The 22,370-nt window shown below is 42.1% G+C and overlaps 1 protein-coding gene across 1 annotated transcript; it reads left to right on the forward strand.

Moving 5' to 3' along the window:
- Positions 1–11,077: 11,077 nt before the first annotated feature.
- Positions 11,078–15,938, forward strand: MMP7 (matrix metallopeptidase 7). Its single transcript, XM_065658310.1, has 6 exons — positions 11,078–11,185; positions 11,712–11,935; positions 12,042–12,190; positions 13,817–13,942; positions 14,472–14,633; positions 15,916–15,938. Exons 1-6 carry the CDS (start codon positions 11,078–11,080, stop codon positions 15,936–15,938), a joined length of 792 nt encoding a protein of 263 aa, XP_065514382.1.
- The last annotated feature ends 6,432 nt before the right edge of the window (positions 15,939–22,370 follow it).

The following is a 22,370-nucleotide window of genomic DNA, read 5'->3' on the forward strand; positions in this document are numbered from 1 at the left end:
CAAAGAGTTGTGGTCAACAGCTCGATGTCCAAGTGGAGACCAGAGATGAGTGGCATCCCGCAGGGGTTGGTATTGGGACCAATGCAGTTTGACATCTTTGTCAGCTGAAGTCCTAACCCAAATTGCCAGATTTCAGTGTGCTCTCTACATCTGATGCCACCTTGAGCTCATCTGGCTGTGTTTATGGTAGAGGGTGGTGTATCAGTACCACCTAATAAAAAAGATTCAGTTTGTTTAGTTCTCTATGCTTTGTGCTAGTTCTCCTGTTCAAGGGAGGCTCAGGAGAAGTACCACGAGCCAGCGTGCCTTTGTTTTGGAAAAAACGGTCAGAGAAAAGGGCCAGATGTGATAGTATCTTAGGCAAAGCTAGAGTTTGGGTTATACACGTATATCTTCTTAGCTCACGTTTGCTTTCTTTCCGGCTTTCTACTGCACTCTCTTTTCTACTTGTTATAAAATTCTTGCATGCCACCTCTGTCAGAACAGTAATGCTTTGGATCTCTTATTTTCTGTTACAGTGATTTCATATCAGCTATCTGTTATTGTAGGATTTTTCACAGGGTTGTACTCTCTAGTCATTAAAAGCTAATATAACTTCACTTGGTATTTCCATGTTACATAAAAGAAATCCAGATGTTGGGAGAAGAGGCTGGAAGCTGTAAAGTAGCTGATTAAAGTTCTAGTTTCACACCACATCACCTCTAAGTACATCACAGTCTGCAGATTTAGCAGATCTAGCCCAGCTGATTGATGTGGACTGTTTGCACATCCTCATCCACTCTAGAGCATAGTAATGATGCTATAACTGTGCTCTATTTTCAAGGTAAGCATAAATTGAGAATAAATAGTTATAAATATTCAGAATGTTGTATTTAAAAAATAATCCTAAGAATTCTAGCAAAATGCGCCAGGTACCACCTTACCACAAGACAGCAATTATGCCCCTTGTCAAACTAAAGTAGATACGTGGTTTTGAGAAAGCAGGTCTCTCAAATCCTGTTTCTGTGAATCCAGAGACTTTTTCTGAATATCCAGCTATCTCAGTCATGCATTTGAGAGAAGTTTTAGCTGTCTGAGAGATTCATCTGATAGCTAGTTACTAACCTCGGTCTGAAATTTCTCCTATCTGTAATGGTGAAACGAAAGCTGAATTTTATTTTCTTTGGTACTATTCAAAAGACATTAGTGGCAGCAACATGGCTTTGGCTGGTACAGATAAAGTAAGCAAACCTCTCCTCCCCCACAAAGAAGATATACTGTAGTCTCATCATATGATGTTGGCTAGAAAATTGCTGGAGAAGGTACACTCATATTCAAGTGGGTTGGCTTCTCAGTTCACTGGGGAAGTGGGCACAGAGCTTCCCAATCTCTGCAAGAGATGGAACATCATATGAGGCCTCCACACAATTAAATTGCTAAGTCAGTAAAGTTGCATGAGATTGCATCCCTAAAATGGAAACTGGCATGTTTCAAGCAGATTCATCATTACAGAAGTTTTTCTTTCCACAATTAACCACGAAATTAAGTGTAGGTACATTCAAATCTTTTCTCTCAACAGTTTCTGCTCCTATGTATCTCCAACCACGAAAGTGTCGCTATGCATGTAACATAATATTCCCTTAGCTGCTTAGTGTATTCATTTACTGCTTGTTCACCATCCGAAAAAGTGCATTGCCATCCTGAGATATACTCATGTCACACTTTGTTCCATTCATAGCATTAGTTTATCCATTTCACTTACCTGTATATATAGGGTCCCTAATTACAGAACATCTTTCTATGTTTTTCCTTTACACATACTTTGCAAGTTAATGTTATGCTACTATAAATACTACATGGGGTGAACAGCCTGCTAGCATGTATACACTCTATAAAAATAAGTCAATAATCATGTCTTCTGATTTGACATCTATTTCTCTCCAGTTTAAGACAAAGCTGCAAAGAAATTAGGCCACATAAATTCATAAAAATAATATGTAGAAGTAAAAGAATCATGGGAAATTCTTACCGTAACAGAGTCAAATTCTGTAGGGGTATAAAAGGTACTATAAGCTGTCAATCAGCATAAAAACTGTTGATCAAACTTCATCCAAATACTGATTTTCAGTGTGCAAGCATGTGAACTTTGCTTTTTATGCAACAACACCTACAAATTTGGCTTGGTGGGCACCTATAGAGCTGGTTTATGATCTGCTGAAGTTCTTGATTGGCCAGGTATGGGCTGGGGTTTTTTGAAACCTGGGGATAGGTATGGTAAACCAGGGCAGAATTTCCCAGAAGTTACCTCCTGCTCGCATCCTGAATGAACGTAGAGCAATATGAAGTTTTTATTTCTTTACAAGGAACCATGATAATAAGGCAAGGGATGAAGACTACTTATTCTACATATACCGGTGTCAACAAAAGCATGATGTGCTTGCTCTTTTAAGATGTGGCACTATTGTCTGTATTAACCTCAGGAAAAGACATCCTTGCTTGATAAGAACATTCACGTTGTTGAAATGACTACTTTTTTCCTCAGGATTTGGGAAGCTCTTGTAATCCACAGTGCAACAGCTGTAACAGCCAATACAGGCTAATGTCCTGCTGTGACCTAGACAGAGAGCACAACCTCTGGTGTTGCTGTACACAAGTGATGAATTTAAACTAATTGTAAACTACAGAAAAACAGTTGTATTGGATTAATGTAAAATATGCTGGGCTTATTTTTTTTTCTCTTTGTCATGGTGTGGTCATTGATCTGTTACTAGTGCAATGGAGTCAAACTCCCTCTGGCCTTCACAGAGCAATAAATGACAACTACCTCCAGAGCAAGCGAGAGTAACAGCAGGCTGGGGCAGCTCATGCTCAGACAGGATGCTGTGACAAATTAATTCTATCTGTAAAGGGCAGCTTATTTATAGCAAAAAACCACCCTGGGCTAGTTTCCTCCTTAGTTTCCATAAAAATTTAAACATACATTATGTAAAAATAAGACACAGAGCCAGGATTGGGGACAGTCTTTCTTTAATGTGTAACCTTCTTTTGTTACACATTAATGTAACAGATCATAAAGGATTAAAATATACAAAAGTCTATTGTTCCTGACCTGTGATCAGTCACAATCACCTGGCAGTGACAATTGCCTCTGGAGAAAACGTAATGACGTCAAGCAGATTTTGAAGGGCCAGGACACTGGGTGTGCCTCGGGCAGTGTTTCACTCCAAACCAGGTGCATGCCTCCAAAACCAGTCTCCCCACTATCTGCACTCATTGCATTTGGGTTCACACTGGGATCAGCTGGACATGAGCAAACTGTGTCCCTTTCAGGCAGCACCGAGCCAAAAACCACAGCACCTCATGGAGTGATGCTCAGCCGGCTGGGCCAGACTTGGGTTTGTCTGGAGGAGCGCTTTCCCACATGGCCTTCACCCTCCACATCCACTTTACTTCTTAATATAGACATAGACTTTGGTGTCTGGAAAGAGTCTAAGCAGACTTCTCACAGTGATAAAATTATGACGTGAAATTCCCCTTTCCTTTTTTTTTTTTTTTTTTTTCCCCTGAAAGCTCTTTAACTACAGTGGGTTGACCTTGGCTGGCTGGCCAGTGCCCACCCAACCACTTACTCACTCCCCCTCCTCACCAGGACATGGGTAGAAAACAAGACGTAAAAGCTCATGTGTCAAGATAAGGACAGGCAGATTGCTTACCAATGATCATCATGAGCAAGCCAAACTCAACTTGATGAAAATCAGTTTAATTTATTGCCAGTTAATAACACAGTAGGATAGTGAGAAATAAGAACAAAACTAAAACCACCTTCTCCTTATTCCTTTTTCCTCCCAGGCTGAATTTCACTCTTTCATTCCCAACTTCTCTACTCCCTTCTTGCCAGCCCCCAAGTGGCACTAAGGGGATGGAGGTTGGACTGAGTTCATAACACTTCGTCTCTGCCACCCCTTCCTCCTCATGCACTTCTCTTGTTGAAGCATGGGGTCCCTCTCATGGGATAGAGTCCTTCATGAACTTCTCCAATGTGGGTCCTTCCCACAGGCTGCAGTTCTTCACAAACTGCTCCAGCATAGGTCCTTTCCATGGGGTGCAGTCCTCCAGGAAAAGACTGCTCCAGTGTGGGTCCCCTGCAGGGTCACAAGTCCTGCCAGAAAACCTGCTCCAGTGTGGGCTCCTCTCCCCACGCTGCAAGTCCTGCCATGGGTTCTCCGTGGGGACACAGCTTCCTTCAGGGTATGTCCACCTGCTTCGGTGTGGGGTCCTCCATGGGTTGCAGAGTGGATATGTGCTCCACCATGGTCCATGGGCTGCAAGGACCTTCATCACCATGGGCTGCACCATGGGCTGCACCGTGGGCTGCAGGGGAATCTCTGCTCTGGCACCTGGAGCACCTCCTGCCCTCCTTCTTCACTGACCTTGGTGTCCGCAGAGCTGTTTCTCTCACAATTTCTCACTCCTCTCTCCCAGATGCTGTGCAGTGTTCTTTACCCTTTCCTAAATATGCACCACCAGCATTGCTGATGGGCTCAGCTTTGGGCAGTGGCAGGTCTGTTGGAGCCAGCTGCAACCAGCTGCATCTGACATGGGGGAAGCTCCTGGCCTCTCACAGAGGCCACCTTTGCAACTCCCCCACTACCAAAACCTTGCCACATAAACCCAATACACTAACATCTGCCTACCTCCTGGTTTAGATGTCTTGCGTGCTTCCTCGTTGTGGCCTGTGGCCTCCTCAGGAGGGCGAGAACAAAAGAAAACTAATTTCTTGGAACAAATCAAAATGAGAAGAAGGAGAGAGGAACAAAGACAGAACTTCATTTGAATAATGCTTTGGTAAAATGTATGTAATTTAGAGAAGAGACTCTCTGAGAGAAAAAAAGCCAAACTTACATGTAAAAAAGCAGACAGGATGGAGAAGTAAAGTATTAGATCATAAAAAAAATGGAAATAAAAATCAAAAAAAGGTAAGAGGATGTTCCCATGCTCTATGGATCTCTTCAAGGAAGAATGTCTGTATTGTTTTCATGACACGAACATTTTTAATGGCAAATTTACTACCTTTGAATTATATATTCATCATAACAGATTAAAGGGAATAGTTAAGAGGCCTTGTGGCTATATCTGATTGCATTTCTTCTTGCAGTTTTGTGGAAAAATCTGACATAAATGCATCGCAGATGGGAGTCAGGAGTACTATTAAAAGATGCGGTAATGATGTTTCTTTATAACTAAGGATGATGGTCTGTGGGGTGGGAAATAGCACACTTCAGGTGTCTGTCACATAAATACCAACATCTGAACTGCTCAGCTAAGTGCTCCCCATGGCAGAGAGTGATCAATAGGCAGTTACAAGCCACAACTAACCCAGGTGACTTTAGGAACCTACTTACATGCAACAAAGCCCAGTGCTGTTCTTCAGTTTCAGATAAAATTGAGTGAAAAACAGTTACTTGCATGGGGTTTGTCTAAGCAACCCCTCAGGCTGGCGAGCAGCTGCGTGAATAAATGTTCTAAAGTTAGTGAGGATTCTCTGTACTCACTCCCTGCCACCCAAACACAAGTAGTCCTTTTTTGGTTGTGCAGCTTTTTAATGGTTGCATTGCTTTTTAATGGTGCCCAAGTCAAAATCCACCATGCTGGAAAACTCAGCATAACTTGTTTCATGTGAAACAGCCTGCAACTCTGCTCAAGGAGGGAAATTTTTGGTGAAACATCTCAGTGGTATAATCAAGTTTACCAACAAGGTGATGTAATTGTGTTTATACTCAGTTACTGGAAATCAGACAGAGGAGTAGAAAAGGACCCGTCCCACACCCAGAGGACCTGTCTGACCAGCAGGCTATCAGCTTCCAGCCGTGAATCAGTGCTGTGAATCAGGAATCATTTGAATAGAGACAAGAACATGACCATACCCGACAACTTCTAGGGAAATAATGGTGTAAAAAAAAATTACCTATGTTTTCACATATGGCTAGTTTAAGTTTTTTGCAGTCTTCCTAGCTGTATCTCAGTTCTGTCTAATACACATGAGATAAATTAAGCTTCTGCACTGATCTTATGTTGACTGCATTCAAATTTAACCTCAGACCTTTTATACTAGAGCATAAAACCCTGGTGGTAAGTCTTTAATTCCTCTGGAATTGCTTTACTGCATCTCAGTTTACAATGTCTATCAGCAGTCTGGTGTTTCAGGGCTGTTTAATTTTTTGACAGAAATAGGATTTTGCAAATCAGACTAAATGCAAAATGTTGGTGAACATTATTTATACTCCCAGCACTTTTTCCAAAGACCTATACAAGCCCAGGAGGCTCGGCATGGGTAAAGGTACAAAGCAAAGCCTTGCTGTGTCTGCCCTGCCTTTCCAGCCCTCCCTCCATCACCACCACAGACACATGCAGATCCTCAAGACGAGTCAGGAAAAACTTCAGACATTGACTGCTCCTTAGTTTGGGCTACATTTAGTGTGGACAGACCAAGTGCAGCATGCCTCCCCATGCTACCTGTGTACCCTGCCTGCCCTTACAGCACCATGACATGACCAGTCTGGTTTAGATGGGACTCTGCTGCTTATCACAGAGCTTTGCTGCAGGATTACAGGCAGTCTGAGGTTGCCTTAGTCCAGTTACTAATTTAAAGGTTTCCTATACAAAGGGATACAGTTTTGTCAAGACAAGATGTACACAGGGCTTTGGATTGCATCTTGACTCAGTCCTTTAAAGACAGCGTTGAGTCAGACTTAGAAATGATGGGGACAGCCAGCTACAGAAAGGGAATTCACAAAGGAAAAGTGACTATAGGAGGTGGTGCCACTGCTCCTACCCAGCAAGGTTTGGATCCTCACTGCAGAGACATGCAGCCAATCGACCTCCTGTGCTCTTCCCTTCCCCATCTCCTGTACAGGAGCTTCTGGATGGAGGAAAGACTGCATGCGCCTGAAGGCTATATCTTATGACTTCAACTTAAACTGGATAAAGCAAACTATTATACGTAAAATTTTGACAGATCCATATATGTCTGTTAGTGGGAGGAGACTCCTGATCATTGACCAAAGGAGCAGACAAATTAAAAAATGGATGATGTCAGAACTAATACAGGTAGGTAACATTTACAGGAAGACCACTTCCCTTGTGGCTTATTGCTCAAGATTATTATTGTAAAAACTTATCTCTATATTTACATATTTTTCCCCCATGATGTCCCAATTAAACTGTTGCAAACATAAAGCCATTAAATGCAAAGCAACTTTAGATACCAGAAGAAGATGGTAAATCCACGAGTTGAGATATGTTAAGTTTGATTGCTTAATTATTAGTGACTTAGATGTGTTAGTTCTTGTCACATTGTTTGTGCTGAACCTGAATATCTAATCCCTTCCTCGGGCCTTTCCTCCCATAAGGTGTGGGACCTGAGGTAGATCCTGATTGGAAATATCTCAATGAGCCATGATCCAGCTGGCCAGGAGCGAAGAACTGGACTGCATCTCTCCAGGGATGGGCTGATGCAGCACCAAGGGGCCCTGGCAGGACCTCGGTGCCCAGGCAGGCCTGGCTGGAGGCTTTTACCTCACACAGCCTGCAAAAGGGACACATAGTCCTGGATTCCCAGCACCAAGGGACTCCTTTGAAGAGAGCTCCCTCAGGGGTAAAATCTATGGAAACGGAAAGCAGAAGCCATGGAGATGTGCCCCCCTCTACAGTCCAGGCCCCAGCCAAGAAAAATGGCCCATAACAACCATGAGAGGACTTCAAATTTGTGTTGCTCAGAGGCCATTTTGCATCCCAAAAGAGCATGCCAGGCAAAGATGAGACAAGAAGGAGGATGAAGGTTCATTTTGTGGAAAAATACCAGGAAGATTCTAAAGCAGACTGTGCCTCACTGGGCTTAGCCTCAAGAAATTGCATTGCAAACAAAACATTTGACTTTGCAGAAATAATTTCCATGTTTGAATTTCATTTTTTGTTTGTTAAATTGAATAACCAGTTAACAGAACAAAACAAATCCAGTGTCCTGGAGCCATAAGGATCCGGGTCTATCTAGTTTTGTAGGACCTTAAATACAATATTGCATAATTCACAAGCGACCCAAACAAAATATTTCACAGGAATTTCTGGCTGTTCTTTTTACTTGATATTTACTGCAGTGAGTAGACCACAGCCAGCAGCTAATCACCCACATAGCTGCTCGCTCACTCTCCATCCACAGTGGGATGGGTTGAGAGGTTAGGAAGTGCAAAAGAGAGAAGACTCATGGACTGAGATATAGACAGTTTGACAAGAGAAAGGAGGCAGCGGGGAGGGAAGTGATGCAAAGGCTCACCACCTCCTGCAAGCGGATTGATATCCAGCCAGTCTCCAGGCAATGACTACCTTGGAAAACCCTCACTCCACCTTCTTCTGCTGCTAGCCCAGTTTTATTGCTGAGCATGACATTATATCATATGGAATATCCCTTTGGAGAGTTCGGGTCACCTGTCCCAGCTGTGTCCTCTCCCAGCCTCCTGCCCACCCACCTGCTGCCATGCACGGTGGGGACAGAGCGTGAAACAGAGAAAGCCTTGACGCTGTGCAAACACCGTTCATCAATACCCAAAACACTGGTGTGTTATCAGCACTGGTTCAGCCACAAATCCAAACACAGCACCATAGGGGCTGCTATGAAGAAAGTTAACTCCATCCCAGCTAGACCCAGTACATTCACAAAGACATTTGAGCAGCTTCACTGTTGGCTGCATTCAGGTTGAGCAGAATCCAGCTGAGCCTCCTGTCTAAATCAAATGACCAAGAAACTGTGATCTTTCACCACTGAATCATTCAGTTCTACCTCACTTTTTCCTCCCACTCATGTCCAAAGAAGGCTCAGGTCTTAGTTTCTGTATCTGTATTTTCCTCTATATCACAAAAGCTCGGACGCCCATCAATGAGTTCCAGATAGGACAGTTTCATGAAGCATCCTTGTTCACAACAGGGTTACTTACCTCAGAAAATGTCAGAGTGTCAACACTGTGAGTCTTCTTAACAGAATTTTACGCCATGGAGTACTTTCTTCTGATGTCTTTGAACATTCTCTACACAGGCCATACTCTGGCACAGGTTCTCTGCTGAATTTAAATGATATGACTATGAAGAAATTATTTATTCTGACTCACAACAGTTTTGTCACTCCAGATCAAAATATAAAGTTTGCAAAATTCACACAGCTAAATCTAAAAATCAGCATCCATTTCTTTTTGATATTGATCTTACTAGAATTAGATTGATTCCTGATGATTTTGAGCCCAAAGAAATGAAAAGACTTTTCACTGAAAGTGTTTTATTTCAATTCAAGCCCAACATTTCTCAAAACCCTCTGTCTTTTTTGGAAAAGGATGCCTGTCCTTTCTCAGCAAGCTCTCATGTTTAAATGCTGCTTTTCAGTTTTGCCCACAGCCTGGTCAAAGATACATGTGAGTTGCTCAATATTCCAGTGAGTCAACTGGAATGGGGCTCTGGAGGCTTTCAAATTCCTCTTGTGTGCATGAGGAAATAATCAGTACCACATGCTAGAGTCATGGAGTTCAAAGTGGTTTAAACACATCTTCATCTCCTGCTACCCAGACCCTGCTCCAGATCCTACCTTACTGACACAGTCAGACATGAAGTCAGTTCTTGAGGCAGAAAATGATGAACCTGTTCCTAACAATAAAACAGGTTTTTTTGCATCCATGTTTAAAATTTGTAAATAGGTAGATTTCCTGTAAGCCTGCCAAAATGTACAGAAATTATCACATGAGGGGTACCTGGGCTATTTTCAGTATTAGGTAGAAGCCTCATTCCTTTACCAACTGTTTCAGGCATTATTGTGTAATGTAGTCCTCTCCTGAATAATTCAGCAGCATTTTGGTATACATTGTCTTTTTCTGAAATGAAAGTCTTTCTCCTCACATCAGTCAGAAGTACACTGGACTTCAGCCAGTAACACACAAATTCTTCCATACACACTCATCTGTACCCTTCCCAGCTGTCCTACTGTGAGAAGCAGTAGTGGTCATTTCCTATTATGTGTCTTTCCTTTTGGATTAGTGGCAATACAGTCACAAAACTGCAAAGACTGAAAAAAATCACAAGCCAGCCTGTGGACTGGTGTTTCCAGTCCTCAACTTCCAGTGGGGTTTGGTGGAGTGACCTGAGACCAGCGTTGGTCTCAGGGGACCAGGGAAGCTGTGGCTGCCCTGCTCAACTTTGGTTTTCTCTGCCAGTGCTTCATGGACTCCACTACATTGCGCTGGTACAGCCAGAGGTAGAAGATACCTCCACATTTGTTAGGATAAGCTCCTCTCTTTTTTCTGGAGGGCTTCCACCTATTCTTGTAAATTATGTTTTATATCTAGTTCTCCAATGTACAGAGACTCTCCTGAAAGGCCATCTCATTTGGAAGGGAAGGTACAAAGTCTTCCCACAGCCTCCTATTTGTGGAGAGCACATTGAAAGAGCTCTCTTCTGATCTCTGTAAAAACAACAGAAACCTCTTTAACTTTACTGAACTGGATTTCTTGCAGCATAGGATACCTCACAAGAGAATTTGAATCAGAAATATTACCTAGACAGTGTTGTGCATGCTCCCTGGGAAATGCCAGTAGATTCAGTGAGACAGGGCTCCCATCCATCTCATCTCTGCCTCCACATCAACTAATGCAGGCAGGCTGGCTGACCAAAAGGCTGTTGCAAAATGTCTTTGTGTATAAGGAAATTGGGGGAACTGCACTAAGAAGTGGTTATACGCTAACTGTACTGATGAAATTACAGAAAGTGAACTTCCCTATGACCCTGTGGTTTCTCTACCGAAATAATATGAAAAGAGAGAGCCAAAGCTGCTTGCTAGCTGTGACATGACATCAACAGGGAAGTCAAAGGAAAGATTTGTTTAATGTGCTTTCATTTACTTCTTAGAATCATGATGACATTACATTAACACCACCAAAAAGTGAGTCACGTACGTAACTGCTGCTTGGAGCTATCAGGATGTATAAAAGCATCTAAGCTGTGATCTTGGGAGACAGAAAGTCAAACACTTTCTGCTGTAGTAAAGCTCCTTGGCAAGCTGGGCACTATGCAATACCTCCTACTTTGTGCTGCCATCCTCCTACCTGAGAGTCTTGCATTTCCAACACCACGTAAGCCAGAAACACTGAGCACCACAGTCTTTGAGAATGTAAAGGTATGTTACCAGGGGGACAACATAACTGCATTATGAATAACCTGATTTTTTATTTGGCTTCCACATTCCTTTCCTATCTGTTGATATTATCTTCTTATCTTACATTAGCACAATAGTTTTTGCAGAGGGGACGTAAAACAATTTAAACTTGCTGAGTAGCTTAGACACCCTCTTATAAGAGACAAAGTTACAACTGGTAAATAAAGGAGAGCATGACATTTTTAAAACATCAAAAAACATCATGTATACTGCGTTGGAAGGCTGTGGATTTGAATGCTCATTAAATTGTGCTTACTTAAAAGGATTGCTTGCTTACAGTGTTTCACTGCTATTGCAATTCTTTTTATATATATGCTAATCTATACTACAGAGAGAATAGCATTTGGTAAACTGAAATGGGAAGAAAAAATACATCTAAAGCTAGCCATGACTGGGGGACGATGAAACAATTCAATCAAATGAAAAATGCAATGACTAAACATCACAGATACACATATTAATTTTTATTTTCCTTTTCTTCTTCCAGGCATATCTTGACAAATTCTTTCCTCTTTTAACAAAAACAAAACATCTCAGCTTAGAAGAGAGGATTAAAGAAATGCAGAGGTTTTTCCACCTGACTGTAACTGGAAAATTAGATGCAGAAACAGAAGCAACAATAAAACGGCCCAGATGTGGAATGCCCGATATAGCAGAATATTCAACATTTTCTGGAAGTCCAAGATGGAAAAAGACACTTTTGACTTACAAGTAAGTGATGTTTAAACTTTTATGGGGAAAGGGGTTGCTTTGTATTTAACTTTGTGGGTTTCCTTCACAACCTAAATGACATTAATCTGTTTCCTTTTGCTGTCAGGATTGTCAATTATACACCTGATCTATCCCAAAAGAAAGTGGATGATGCAATTAGAAGGGCTTTTATGGTCTGGAGTGATGTGACTCCACTGAAGTTCAAAAAAGTATCCTATGGACACGCAGACATTGTGATTGGATTTGCACGTCGTGGTGAGAATACCTGCCATTTTTAAAACGCAATGTTACGTATTTGATTTAAAGCACGCATTTTTATAGCCATAGGTTTAAGAAAGAACACAGAATTTGGAATTATTCTGAAGTCTGTATAAATTTTATCTTCTCTTTATCATGACACCAAATTTATATATTATGATCCAATTTTACTCCTATGAAACTATAAGAAAACCCTTTCAGAGTTACAGCTCTGAAATGGAGGGAGAATTTAGTTCCAGAATGAGACACCTAAATTTAGATGTTCAGGGCTCTGTCTGTCTTGACAAACGGTGCAAACTAATAGTAACAGATCTGTAGAGCACAACAGCTGGTTCTGAAGATCCACAGATTCAGGCAGGTTCAGGCAGGTTTACTTTGGTCTAGGTCTAGTCTGGTTCCCTGGACTGAACAGTCTTTGGCAGCTGGGATGCATTAGGTTTGGCCATAGAAAATATCTTCTGGTTGGTTTTCTTCTAGAAGGTGGCCCACTGGTGCACTCCAAGATTGCATCAAAGTGCAAACCACAGCATGGTAAATGCAGATGACCAGCAGAGTCACTTTAGAAGCTCTCTTGTGATCCAGACTAATAACATCAATGTAGACATAGCTTCTCCTTGTGCCTGGAACCTAAACTCACTCAACTTGGCCAAACTAAATGCCTGCTTCAAAGTTAGCTGACTTGTTATCTCGATCCATTTACAATATTTACTAGATCTCCACTGACTCTAAGTGAAGACCAGACACCTGGCTTACAAGTAGATGACTGCATATAAAAATCAAAATGTTCCAAGCTCATGCTTCACTGGTGGGAAGCATATTATGTTGCCATGAAGAGCTGACTAATGTGCAGGTCAAAGTGAGAAGGAATCTGCAAGCTGGAATGGGTTTCAATCCTCCATCTTGCACCAGGACTAGGTCTCTTCTGCCTGTGTTAGTCCTGCCCCAAGATCCTTCCACATGGTCTGAAGGAAAGGACACAGAATGGCATCTGAGTCCCCAAATTCTCTTCTATTAAGTCAGAGGCTCATTAAGGTGTAGGGGGAAATATTCAGAGGTGGTACAAATGCACCATCCTACAGCTCTTGCACTTGAGGTAAGAAACATTAATACTCCAGGTGCACTGTGACAGAAGTAGGTAATAGACTGTGCCCCAAGGCTGGGGACAAATGAACTCAGCTCTTCAGGAACATCATTGTCTATCCCAAATCACTGTCTTTCACCAAAATCAGTGCAAGTGAGACTGTCTACAACTAATGTTGCCCAGCACTTTCCAATGCTGAAAACATTCAGGTGCTTAAAATGTCAAGCACTAAGTATTTATTCTGAAATAATCCCTGATTGCTTTCTCTGAAACACACTTCTGACAAAGGCCCAGAAAAAATGTTCAGCTCTTTCTGAACCATGCAACAGCCTGAATTATCAAATAGAAGTTTTGAACTTAGGTCATTAATTTGGAAAGTGCTTCATAAACCTCGCTCCTTGTTTTTACAGCCTTGCTGCTATCATAGGTAGATTTTTTTGCTAATGAACAAAACTAACACAAACAAGCAAAATGCTTCAATTTGCTGAATTTAAACATTAAGCTAATGCCATCTGATGACATTTATTTCTTTTCAAATACAGCGCATGGTGATGGACATCCTTTTGATGGAAGAGGTAACACACTAGCTCATGCATTTGCACCTGGAGAAGGGCTTGGTGGAGATACTCATTTTGACGATGATGAAATATGGTCAGAGACCAATCGAGGTAAAACTCCCATGTGTGTACGAAGGGGAAAAACAAATATTGTACATTAGAAGACCACAGCCATAGGAAATGCTTTCCATAACTTTTCATGCTTCAGTAGCATTTCAGTACCAACATTTCTGTTATTTTCACCTACCTTTCTAAGTAGTTGTGCTTCGTTATAATTAGCAGCTGCATAATGCCTTTTCTATCCATATTTTAAAGCACTTTTCAGCGGCTAAACAAAGATTATGAGCTTCAGTTTTCTACATAAATTATGAGAAGTTAAGATGACTTGCTTGTAGGAATAAAGTTGACTAAAAGCACAGTTGGAAAGAGACTCAGGGTCTCAGGATGCATATGCAAGGGATCAGTAATGTTTTTATTAAAACATTATAGTTACATAAGAAAGTTCAGTAATAACCAATCAAAACTCTGAGGTTTATTCCAAGGGAATGAAAGATATAAATTCTCCTGCTACTTTGATTCTTTGCATGCTAAAAATAAATGCTATACCTTTAACATAATTTTTGGTGCTTCTGTTCTGCAGAAGTTAATTTGTTCCTTGTTGCTGCTCATGAATTTGGCCATTCTTTGGGACTCAATCATTCAAATGTCCGTGGAGCTCTGATGTACCCTATCTATGCATATGTGAACCCAGCAACCTTCAAACTTTCAGAGGATGATAAACGAGGAATTCAGAAATTATATGGTAAATTCATGATGAGATTTGATTTTCAAGATAAAACCTACTGGAGTACAGGTTTCACTGCTCTCCCTGATTGCAAGGCCACTTGGGTCGCAACAACCCCAGGCAGCGCTACAGGCTTGGGGAAGAGTGGCTGGAAAGTGCCTGGCAGACACAGATCTGGGGGTGTTGATTGACAGCAGCTGAACATGAGCCAGTAGTGTGCCCAGGTGGCCAAAAAGGCCAACAGCATCCTGGCTTGTATCAGGAATAGTGTGGCCAGCAGGACCAGGGCAGTGGTTGTTCACACTGTACTCAGTACTGGTGAGGCCCCACCTTGAATCCTCTGTTCAGTTTTGGGCCCCTCATCATAAGAAAGACATTGAGGTGCTGGAGAGAGTGCAGAGGAGGCGATGAAGCTGGTGAGGGCCCTGGAGCACAAGTGTGATGAGGAGCAGCTGAGGGAGCTGGGGCTGTTCAGCCTGGAGAAAAGGAGGCTGAGGGGAGACCTTATCGCTGTCTGCAACTACCTGAAAGGAGGCTGTAGCATGGAGGGGGTTGGTCTCTTCTCCCAAGTAGCAAGTGATAGGATGAGAGGAAATGGCCTCAAGTTGCACCAGGGGAGGTTCAGGTTGGATATTAGGAAAAATCTCTTCACAGAAAGGGCTGTCAGGCATTGGAACAGGCTGCCCAGGGAAGTGGTGGAGTCACCATCCCCGGGAGGGTTTAAAAGACGTATAGATGAGGTTCTTAGGGACATGGTTTAGTGCTAGAGTTAGGTTAGGTTATGGTTGGACACGATGATTCTGAGGGTCTCTTCCAACCGAAATGATTCTATGATTCTATTCTATGATTCTATATTACCGTAAAGAAAGAAGGGAGACAAACTTGTGAAAAACACATTATTGTATAGTTTGTCCACTATGTTCGTTCTATAGTGTGTCCCCACTGCAACCAAGAGGTGACAGAGCAGCAGTGCAGTGCTCTGGCACATGGTCTTCCTGCACACCTACATAGGGTGAAACCAAACCCATGGACCTTGCTCTGCAAATGAGCTGTTTCAGCGAGTGGGGCTACCGACAGGGAAATGAGAGATACTCTGCCACTGACCGAGTGGGACAGGTCAGTGAAGGCAGAAACTACTCAGCAGGAGGAGTGGAGCATAACCAGAACTGACCCCATGGGGTAAACTTTGCCAGGTTTGCTTTTCTTTAGGCATGCTAGAGGAACACTAGGAATAAAACACAGTTATCTGCATTGTCTATTTCCAGTACAGACTCTTATGTTTTGTGTTTCTTTCCAACAGGGAAAAAGCCATCAAACTCTTGAAGAAAGTCCTTCAGAAAGACCAAAGAATTCACACCTGTTTGTTTTGGTGTTCCAAAACAATTTTAATCCTCTAGCTAACTACAGTGGTAAACTCCTGGACTGCACTTTCTCTCCCTGAAATTTTATATTGATTTATTTGCACTTTATACAATTTCACTTAACAATTAAAAAACATATATCACCACACTTTTCTAATGTGTTTTTTTCTTCTGGTATTTCACTGGGGAATTAAATAACTCCTGCATGTGTGATAGACAGATAGACAAATACCTTTCCGAATAGAGGCATATGTACCTAAAGAGCCTATGTGCATTTACCACTGGAGATACAAACCCTGTTCCTGTCTCACTTTCAGTTCCTGTGCATGTCCTGACCTTCACAGTACTTACTGCTGCCTCCTCAGAATCAAAGTGATCCCCATACAGCTCACACGTGGAGGAGAAGGTCTGACAGTGCTTCCTTCAGCATGGGCTGGGATGCTTTCCCAAAGGGAACAGCTTTTCAACTTTGTGTCCTCCCTGGCTTGCCAGAGGCAGGTTTAAGTAGCGGACTTGGATTCCTCCTTTGGAAGACTTATTCCACATCGTCAGAAAATAAAAACAAGTACAGACAGGCATAATCCCAGAAAAACTAGGATGACCTCTGGGCTTCTGGAGCTGCTCAGTTGCCCTGGGGGCCTGCGCTGCCCCCTGCTGCAGGGTGGGATGCGGGATGCCTGTCTTCCTGCCACAACTGAGGAGCTGAAATGACACAGGAAAACGCATCCATGTCGCTCAGTCCCAGGAGAAAATGGCCATGCCTCCCTGGCTCCTTGAGCAAAACATCACCTGAGAAATTTCAAAGCCTCCACTGGGCTTAGTCCTTGGAGAGGGTGGGAAGGATGTGATGAGCATAGCTTATTTTGCACGCAGGCAGTGGTTTACAAACAGTAGAGCTTTTTGCATATTTAACAGGATAAACTCTTATGGGATCAGTGATTTCTCCATTAGGAGGTTTTTATGCTCCCTGATGAGAAGAGAAGGCTTCTTCTACCTCAACACATTTGCCAAATGTACACAAAGGTCTAGTCTCTCAAAAGCTTGACAGCGTTTCCCAGTCTTTACCCAAAAGCCTTTTCCAGTTCAAGAACTGCTGCCTGGTGGTGCAAGGACTCTGAGTCCACAGACAACTGGGAAAAGGTTTTGCCCAGTCCCAGGTTTGGTGCAGGACATCTGAGAGAAGGATATCTGCTGATTGCTAATGTGGGGCAAAAGGAACTGGTGGCATCTTTTGCAATTCAAGGGCCAGGAAGGAAAAGAGGTGATTTTAATCTACCTGTACTCAGAAAAATTGTGTCCCGCTCTCTCAGCCACCAGATAGACACATTTCCTAGGACAGCATCTAAACACTAATACACTTGCCAGGACAGGCCTAATTTCTAGTCAAGTTTCTGGGTACCAGCTGGTCTCTGGAGTTTGCTCCTCCTGGCTTCCTGGAGCTGGAAGGGATGTGAAACAAGTTGTAAGGAATGAATGTCAATTCCTCCCTGTCACATTGGAAAACTACCTTTTTATGCTTTCCTTCCGATCTCTTCTAATCACTCCCTTCCTAGCTGACACTCTGTCTTCAAGGTATTGCAGCAGAAAAAGGATTTTCACCATCCATGGGATTGCCACTGCTCTGTGACAGCCTTGGAAGTGCCTCCAGCAATAGCAAGACAGCAACCCTACAGCTACCTCCTCCAGAAGGAGAGGGAGCAACCAGCTAAAGAGTGGAGGAGAGAGAATTAGAGCTTCTGACCTCCCAGACAGATAGCAGTTTATTCCATAATAAAGAATTCCTGTTAGTCCAGTCCATCTAACCTAATACCTGCTGCAAGCAGCAACCAGATGGTGGGATGGCTGAAATAAGTCCCTGACTCAGACACCCAGAGTGCCAAGAATAGGGATAGGCTATGAAGCATGGTTCCTTCAAGTGCTTCCCCCTCAGAAAGGTTCCTCACCTCTGGTAAGACGGAAGTTTGAAACACTCCCATCAGTTACTAGCCATTTCTTCCACATAAGGCTCAAAGATGAAGCAGCTAGTGCCAAGTGGATATTGCTCTGATGGCACAGGTGTCTTGAGGTATAAGAAAAACAGGAAGTCCCAGAATAAAGGGTCAGATCCCAGACTGCATTGAAGACTACAAAGAATGGGATTACTGAGCTCCACGGCCTATGTGGATGCTCAACCAATCTGAGTCAACCTGGAGCATCCTGGAAAGATGCAGTGTTGACCAAAAGCACCCTGTTCTCTTGGCCAAAGTCCCCACAGGGAACATAGCAAAAAAAGAGAGACACATCCCGGTCTTTATGGAGCTCAAGTCACTCACTAGTACTTCTTAAAGAGAAAACAGACATAGAAGATATCATCAGAGGAAAGACTGTGCAGAAAGAACCGTTTCTAGGAATGCAGAGGACAATCCATGCACCATGCTGGAGGAGGCACGGTACTGACAAATGAGGAAAGCATGAGAACAGACACTTGACCGGAAATAGCAGATCTGTTTTCTAGTGATGAACTGGGATGAATGGGATAAAACTCCAGAGGTGTATTCCTAGGAAACTGTCCTGATGATGGGGCACGACTAGGAGACAGCTTCCAGTGAGCACAGGAGATGACTGGTCTGCAGCGAGGCCAGCACAAGGACGGAGTGAGGCACCCTCGTGTCTTGAAGGAGGCATCTCCAAGAGGCAGCAGCACTCAGCTGGCATCTCCACAGCACACGAAATAAAGTAGGAGCAGGATTTTTGTCCTCAGACAGGGCAATGGTATCACTGATGGGCTGTCGGCAGCCTCTTACCTCTTGCCAAGCTCCTGTTGGGCTCCCCCTCGTGTACGGGACCGCTCGCTTGGGGAAAGTGGCTTGCCACTGGCACACCTCCCCCTGCTTACTATAATATATGTGAACTGTGCAATATCTGCCTCCATCTAGTGGTACAGCTCGGCAAACTGCACTGGCTTTACACCCCGCTGTAAAGCACATCCCACCTGTCCACAAGCCCACAGCAGTTATTACTGTACCTCCCATCATTAGGGAGGGACAAGAGCAAACCTAGCAAGTGTGGTGCTGCCTCTTCCTTCTTCACTTTATTCTACTGCATTCTGTGTAAGATTTTACATGCTCTCTCTGGGAGATATCTGAGGACATCTAAGTGCATTATGTCACTTAAATAGCATCTGCTCTCTCGTCTTCCATCCAGAAGAAAGGAGTAATCACATACTATTTTGTTTTGGTAGGGCTTTGAATTTTTGCTTGCTTGTACTACTGCTCTTTTCAATAAAAATATATTTAAATGCCGCTTTGCTGTTCCAGATAGTACAACGAGCAACAAATGAACTCCCAAATGCATCAACATTTCCGGTGAGTCCTTTGACCATACACATATAAAGGATAAGCTTTACTCCTGTTTTCAAAAACTCATGGTTACTACCCTAGAGAAGCTATTATTGGGACTTACCCAGTTATTCAGGTCTCCTGAGCCTACTCCGTCAAACACAGAGTGATATTCTGAGTGGGCAAAGTCATTGTATGTGTGACAGAATTGTGCACAAGAGGTGCACAGGACCTGTAGGAAAATATTAGTTTCAATTCACACTACACTATTGATTCTACTTCATCTGTTGTCTAATAAAAGTTTAAGACAAAATACACGTTTGGATAATTTCAGTTGTAGTATTCATTATTTTTTCTTTCTTTTAAGAAGTGCTTTTAAATATAATTGACTTGTATAAAGTTATCTCTCCATATAGATGTATGTACAGAGCTTATGCTCTAGCTCTTTTTCATTATCTGAATTTTAAAAGTTTCTTATTTTATAATAAACAGCTTGTATGTCTGAAGACATCAAAAAAGTGATGAAGCTTGTTATTTTCTGAGCCATCAGAAATATTGCAGGAAATCTCCATCTCTTCTCATCAGCCAAATATAGAAGAAACAGCATTTTACTCAAAACACTAGCTATTCCTACAGTTTAAATACACACCATTTAGAAGTGCACAGGGGGGACTTACCAACTCCCCTTTTCTAGTATTAAATCATTGCTTTTTCCTTTCATGTCAACCTCTTTACATAACATCCCTCCTTCTTTTTAGATATTTTTGGATTTTTTTTAAATTACTGTGTCCACATTGTCTCCTTTTCTCCTGGGTGACTGTAACAGCATTTGGCTGTGCTGGGGTAATACACATTCAAACACGATCTCAGTCCTTTTTTTTGGTCTCCCATTTCTGCTGCCCAACTCAGGAGGATCATCTTTAATCCAGAGCTTCTCAGTGAAATGCATGGCATGATGTCCTTGGGATTAATTTCTTCTGGAATCCTGGAAATGAAAACAGTTAATTATACAGATAAAGCCAGGAAGAAGGTTATACTGAGCATAAAGACACCTTCACTTATCTTCTAATGTATTCATTTAACCAACAAACAGCCCACCAAAAAAAGAAACAATAGTAAAAGAATAGTGCATCAGGAATGAAGTGAGATGGCCATTTTGACACTGCAAGGATGGACAAGGTAAGAAATACACCTTCGTTTCGAGTTTTCGGCTACAGGAAAATGGTCCTTCAATACATGAAGAGACAGTAAGTCCTGCTCTGAAGTTTATATAGCAGCCTGTAACTCTTCATTTTCTTTATCTCCATGTCTGAGATCAAAGACATAAAAAATAGAGGTCATGCCATGAACAGTACATGCTCCTAGAGCTTTGTTTTGTTTTGCAATAAGGTATTTCTGCACGTTCTGTGTTAACAGCGACATTTGGTGGAGCTTGTCTGATTTCACCACATGAGAATTCACTCCTGGTGCTGTAATAGTTGTAATAATTACATTATTATCTATTAGTTTTATAATAAAAAGTGTATGTCTTTTTATTTTACAGTTTGGGTACTTAAAGTTTCTATGGTTCAAATACTGTTGGACAAATTCATGGAGAAAAAAAAAAGCCATTGAATGGTTCCTCATTACTGCCTGCCTCTTGGACTTCCTGACCTACAAATCACTAAAAGCTAGCATGTTTTTCCTGGGAATTACTACTGCATGTTTATCCTATTATTATGTTCTTGTCTAGGTGGTCCTTATGGGAGACCAAACACTGAGCTACATAGACTTTTTTTTGGATCCAGTATAGCCATCCTTACGTTTGACTTTTTTTTTCCTTTCTACAGGATATATTCTTAAATCCAATCCACTTTTACAATCTCTGCAATCTGCCCAAGTGCTGTCTCTTATACTTCTTTTACAAGGTTATTTTGCCAACCCCATCTTCGCCTGGCTATTTAATGACTATCTCACTACTTTCAGAATATTTCTCTGTTTTCTTTCTCATTTGTATACAGTTCCATCCAGGGTCCTTTTCCCATCTCAGATGAATAATAAAAACATGTATTTGCCTTTACTGGCTGCTGTTCCTAAGAGAAACGAGGGTACTGCCCTCAGCACCCTGTTGCCCGTGATGAAAACTCAGCCATGGGGCAGCTGAGCTCCCACCCCAGCTCTGCACAGGAATTTGGCTGCGTACAAAGGCTCCTGCGGTTTCAGCTTTTAATTCTATAATGGGGCTTAATTGTTAATAGCCTAGAGGAGGGCCAGCGATACATCGTGTTAACAGGGGATAGGATCTCTGGAGAATAAATTTAATGACATCCGCAGCAATTCCAGCCTTAGCAATGTATATTAAAGCTGCCACAGGAAAAAACTCACAGATACATCATGGGAAAGAGCTGATGAGCTGCAAAAGTATGAAGTATGGCCTGTCACGGTACCTTCCTCTTGGCTTCTCCTTGATAGTGTTAACTGCAAATTTCATCCAATTTGAAGATGCTTTTTTTTCTGTTTTTATAAAATTATATCTTTAACAAAACCCACCTCAAACAGGATGTTCTTAATGGTATCATAATTATGTTTTCAGTTTCAGCAATGTCAATCTGAAGTAGCTCCACTGACGTCAATGGAATTATTTTGGATTTATCTATAAGAGTAAAAATGTTAGCAAAGGACTAGAGAAAATATTTTCTGTTTTGATTATTGTTACAGCAGGAACCACCACAAGCCAGAGAACTACAGATAATCACTGTTTGTTGGAAAAGACTAAGGAAAATTATTTGGGGGTGGAAATTGTTACTGTTTTCTGTCAGCCCTAAAAATAATGTTCACAGACAATAAAACAAGAAGAATAGAGAAACACAGCAGGCTGCTCAGGGGTATAGAAATATATGGAAGCACATTCACATTAGAAAAACAGAAAACAGTACAGGCCTTCAGCTTGGCCACAAGAAGGGATCTGACCGAGCTGATATACTGCTCATCGACAGTCTTTTTAATTTGTAGAACAGATATATTCCAGCAGCCATTTATAATGTCAAATAAAAGGGTGAAAAAAAACAGAGAACCCCCATCAACCCCTCCTGCTCCTT

This window comes from Caloenas nicobarica, chromosome 1 (assembly GCF_036013445.1).
Source record: "Caloenas nicobarica isolate bCalNic1 chromosome 1, bCalNic1.hap1, whole genome shotgun sequence".
NCBI classification, from domain to species: Eukaryota; Metazoa; Chordata; class Aves; order Columbiformes; family Columbidae; genus Caloenas; species Caloenas nicobarica.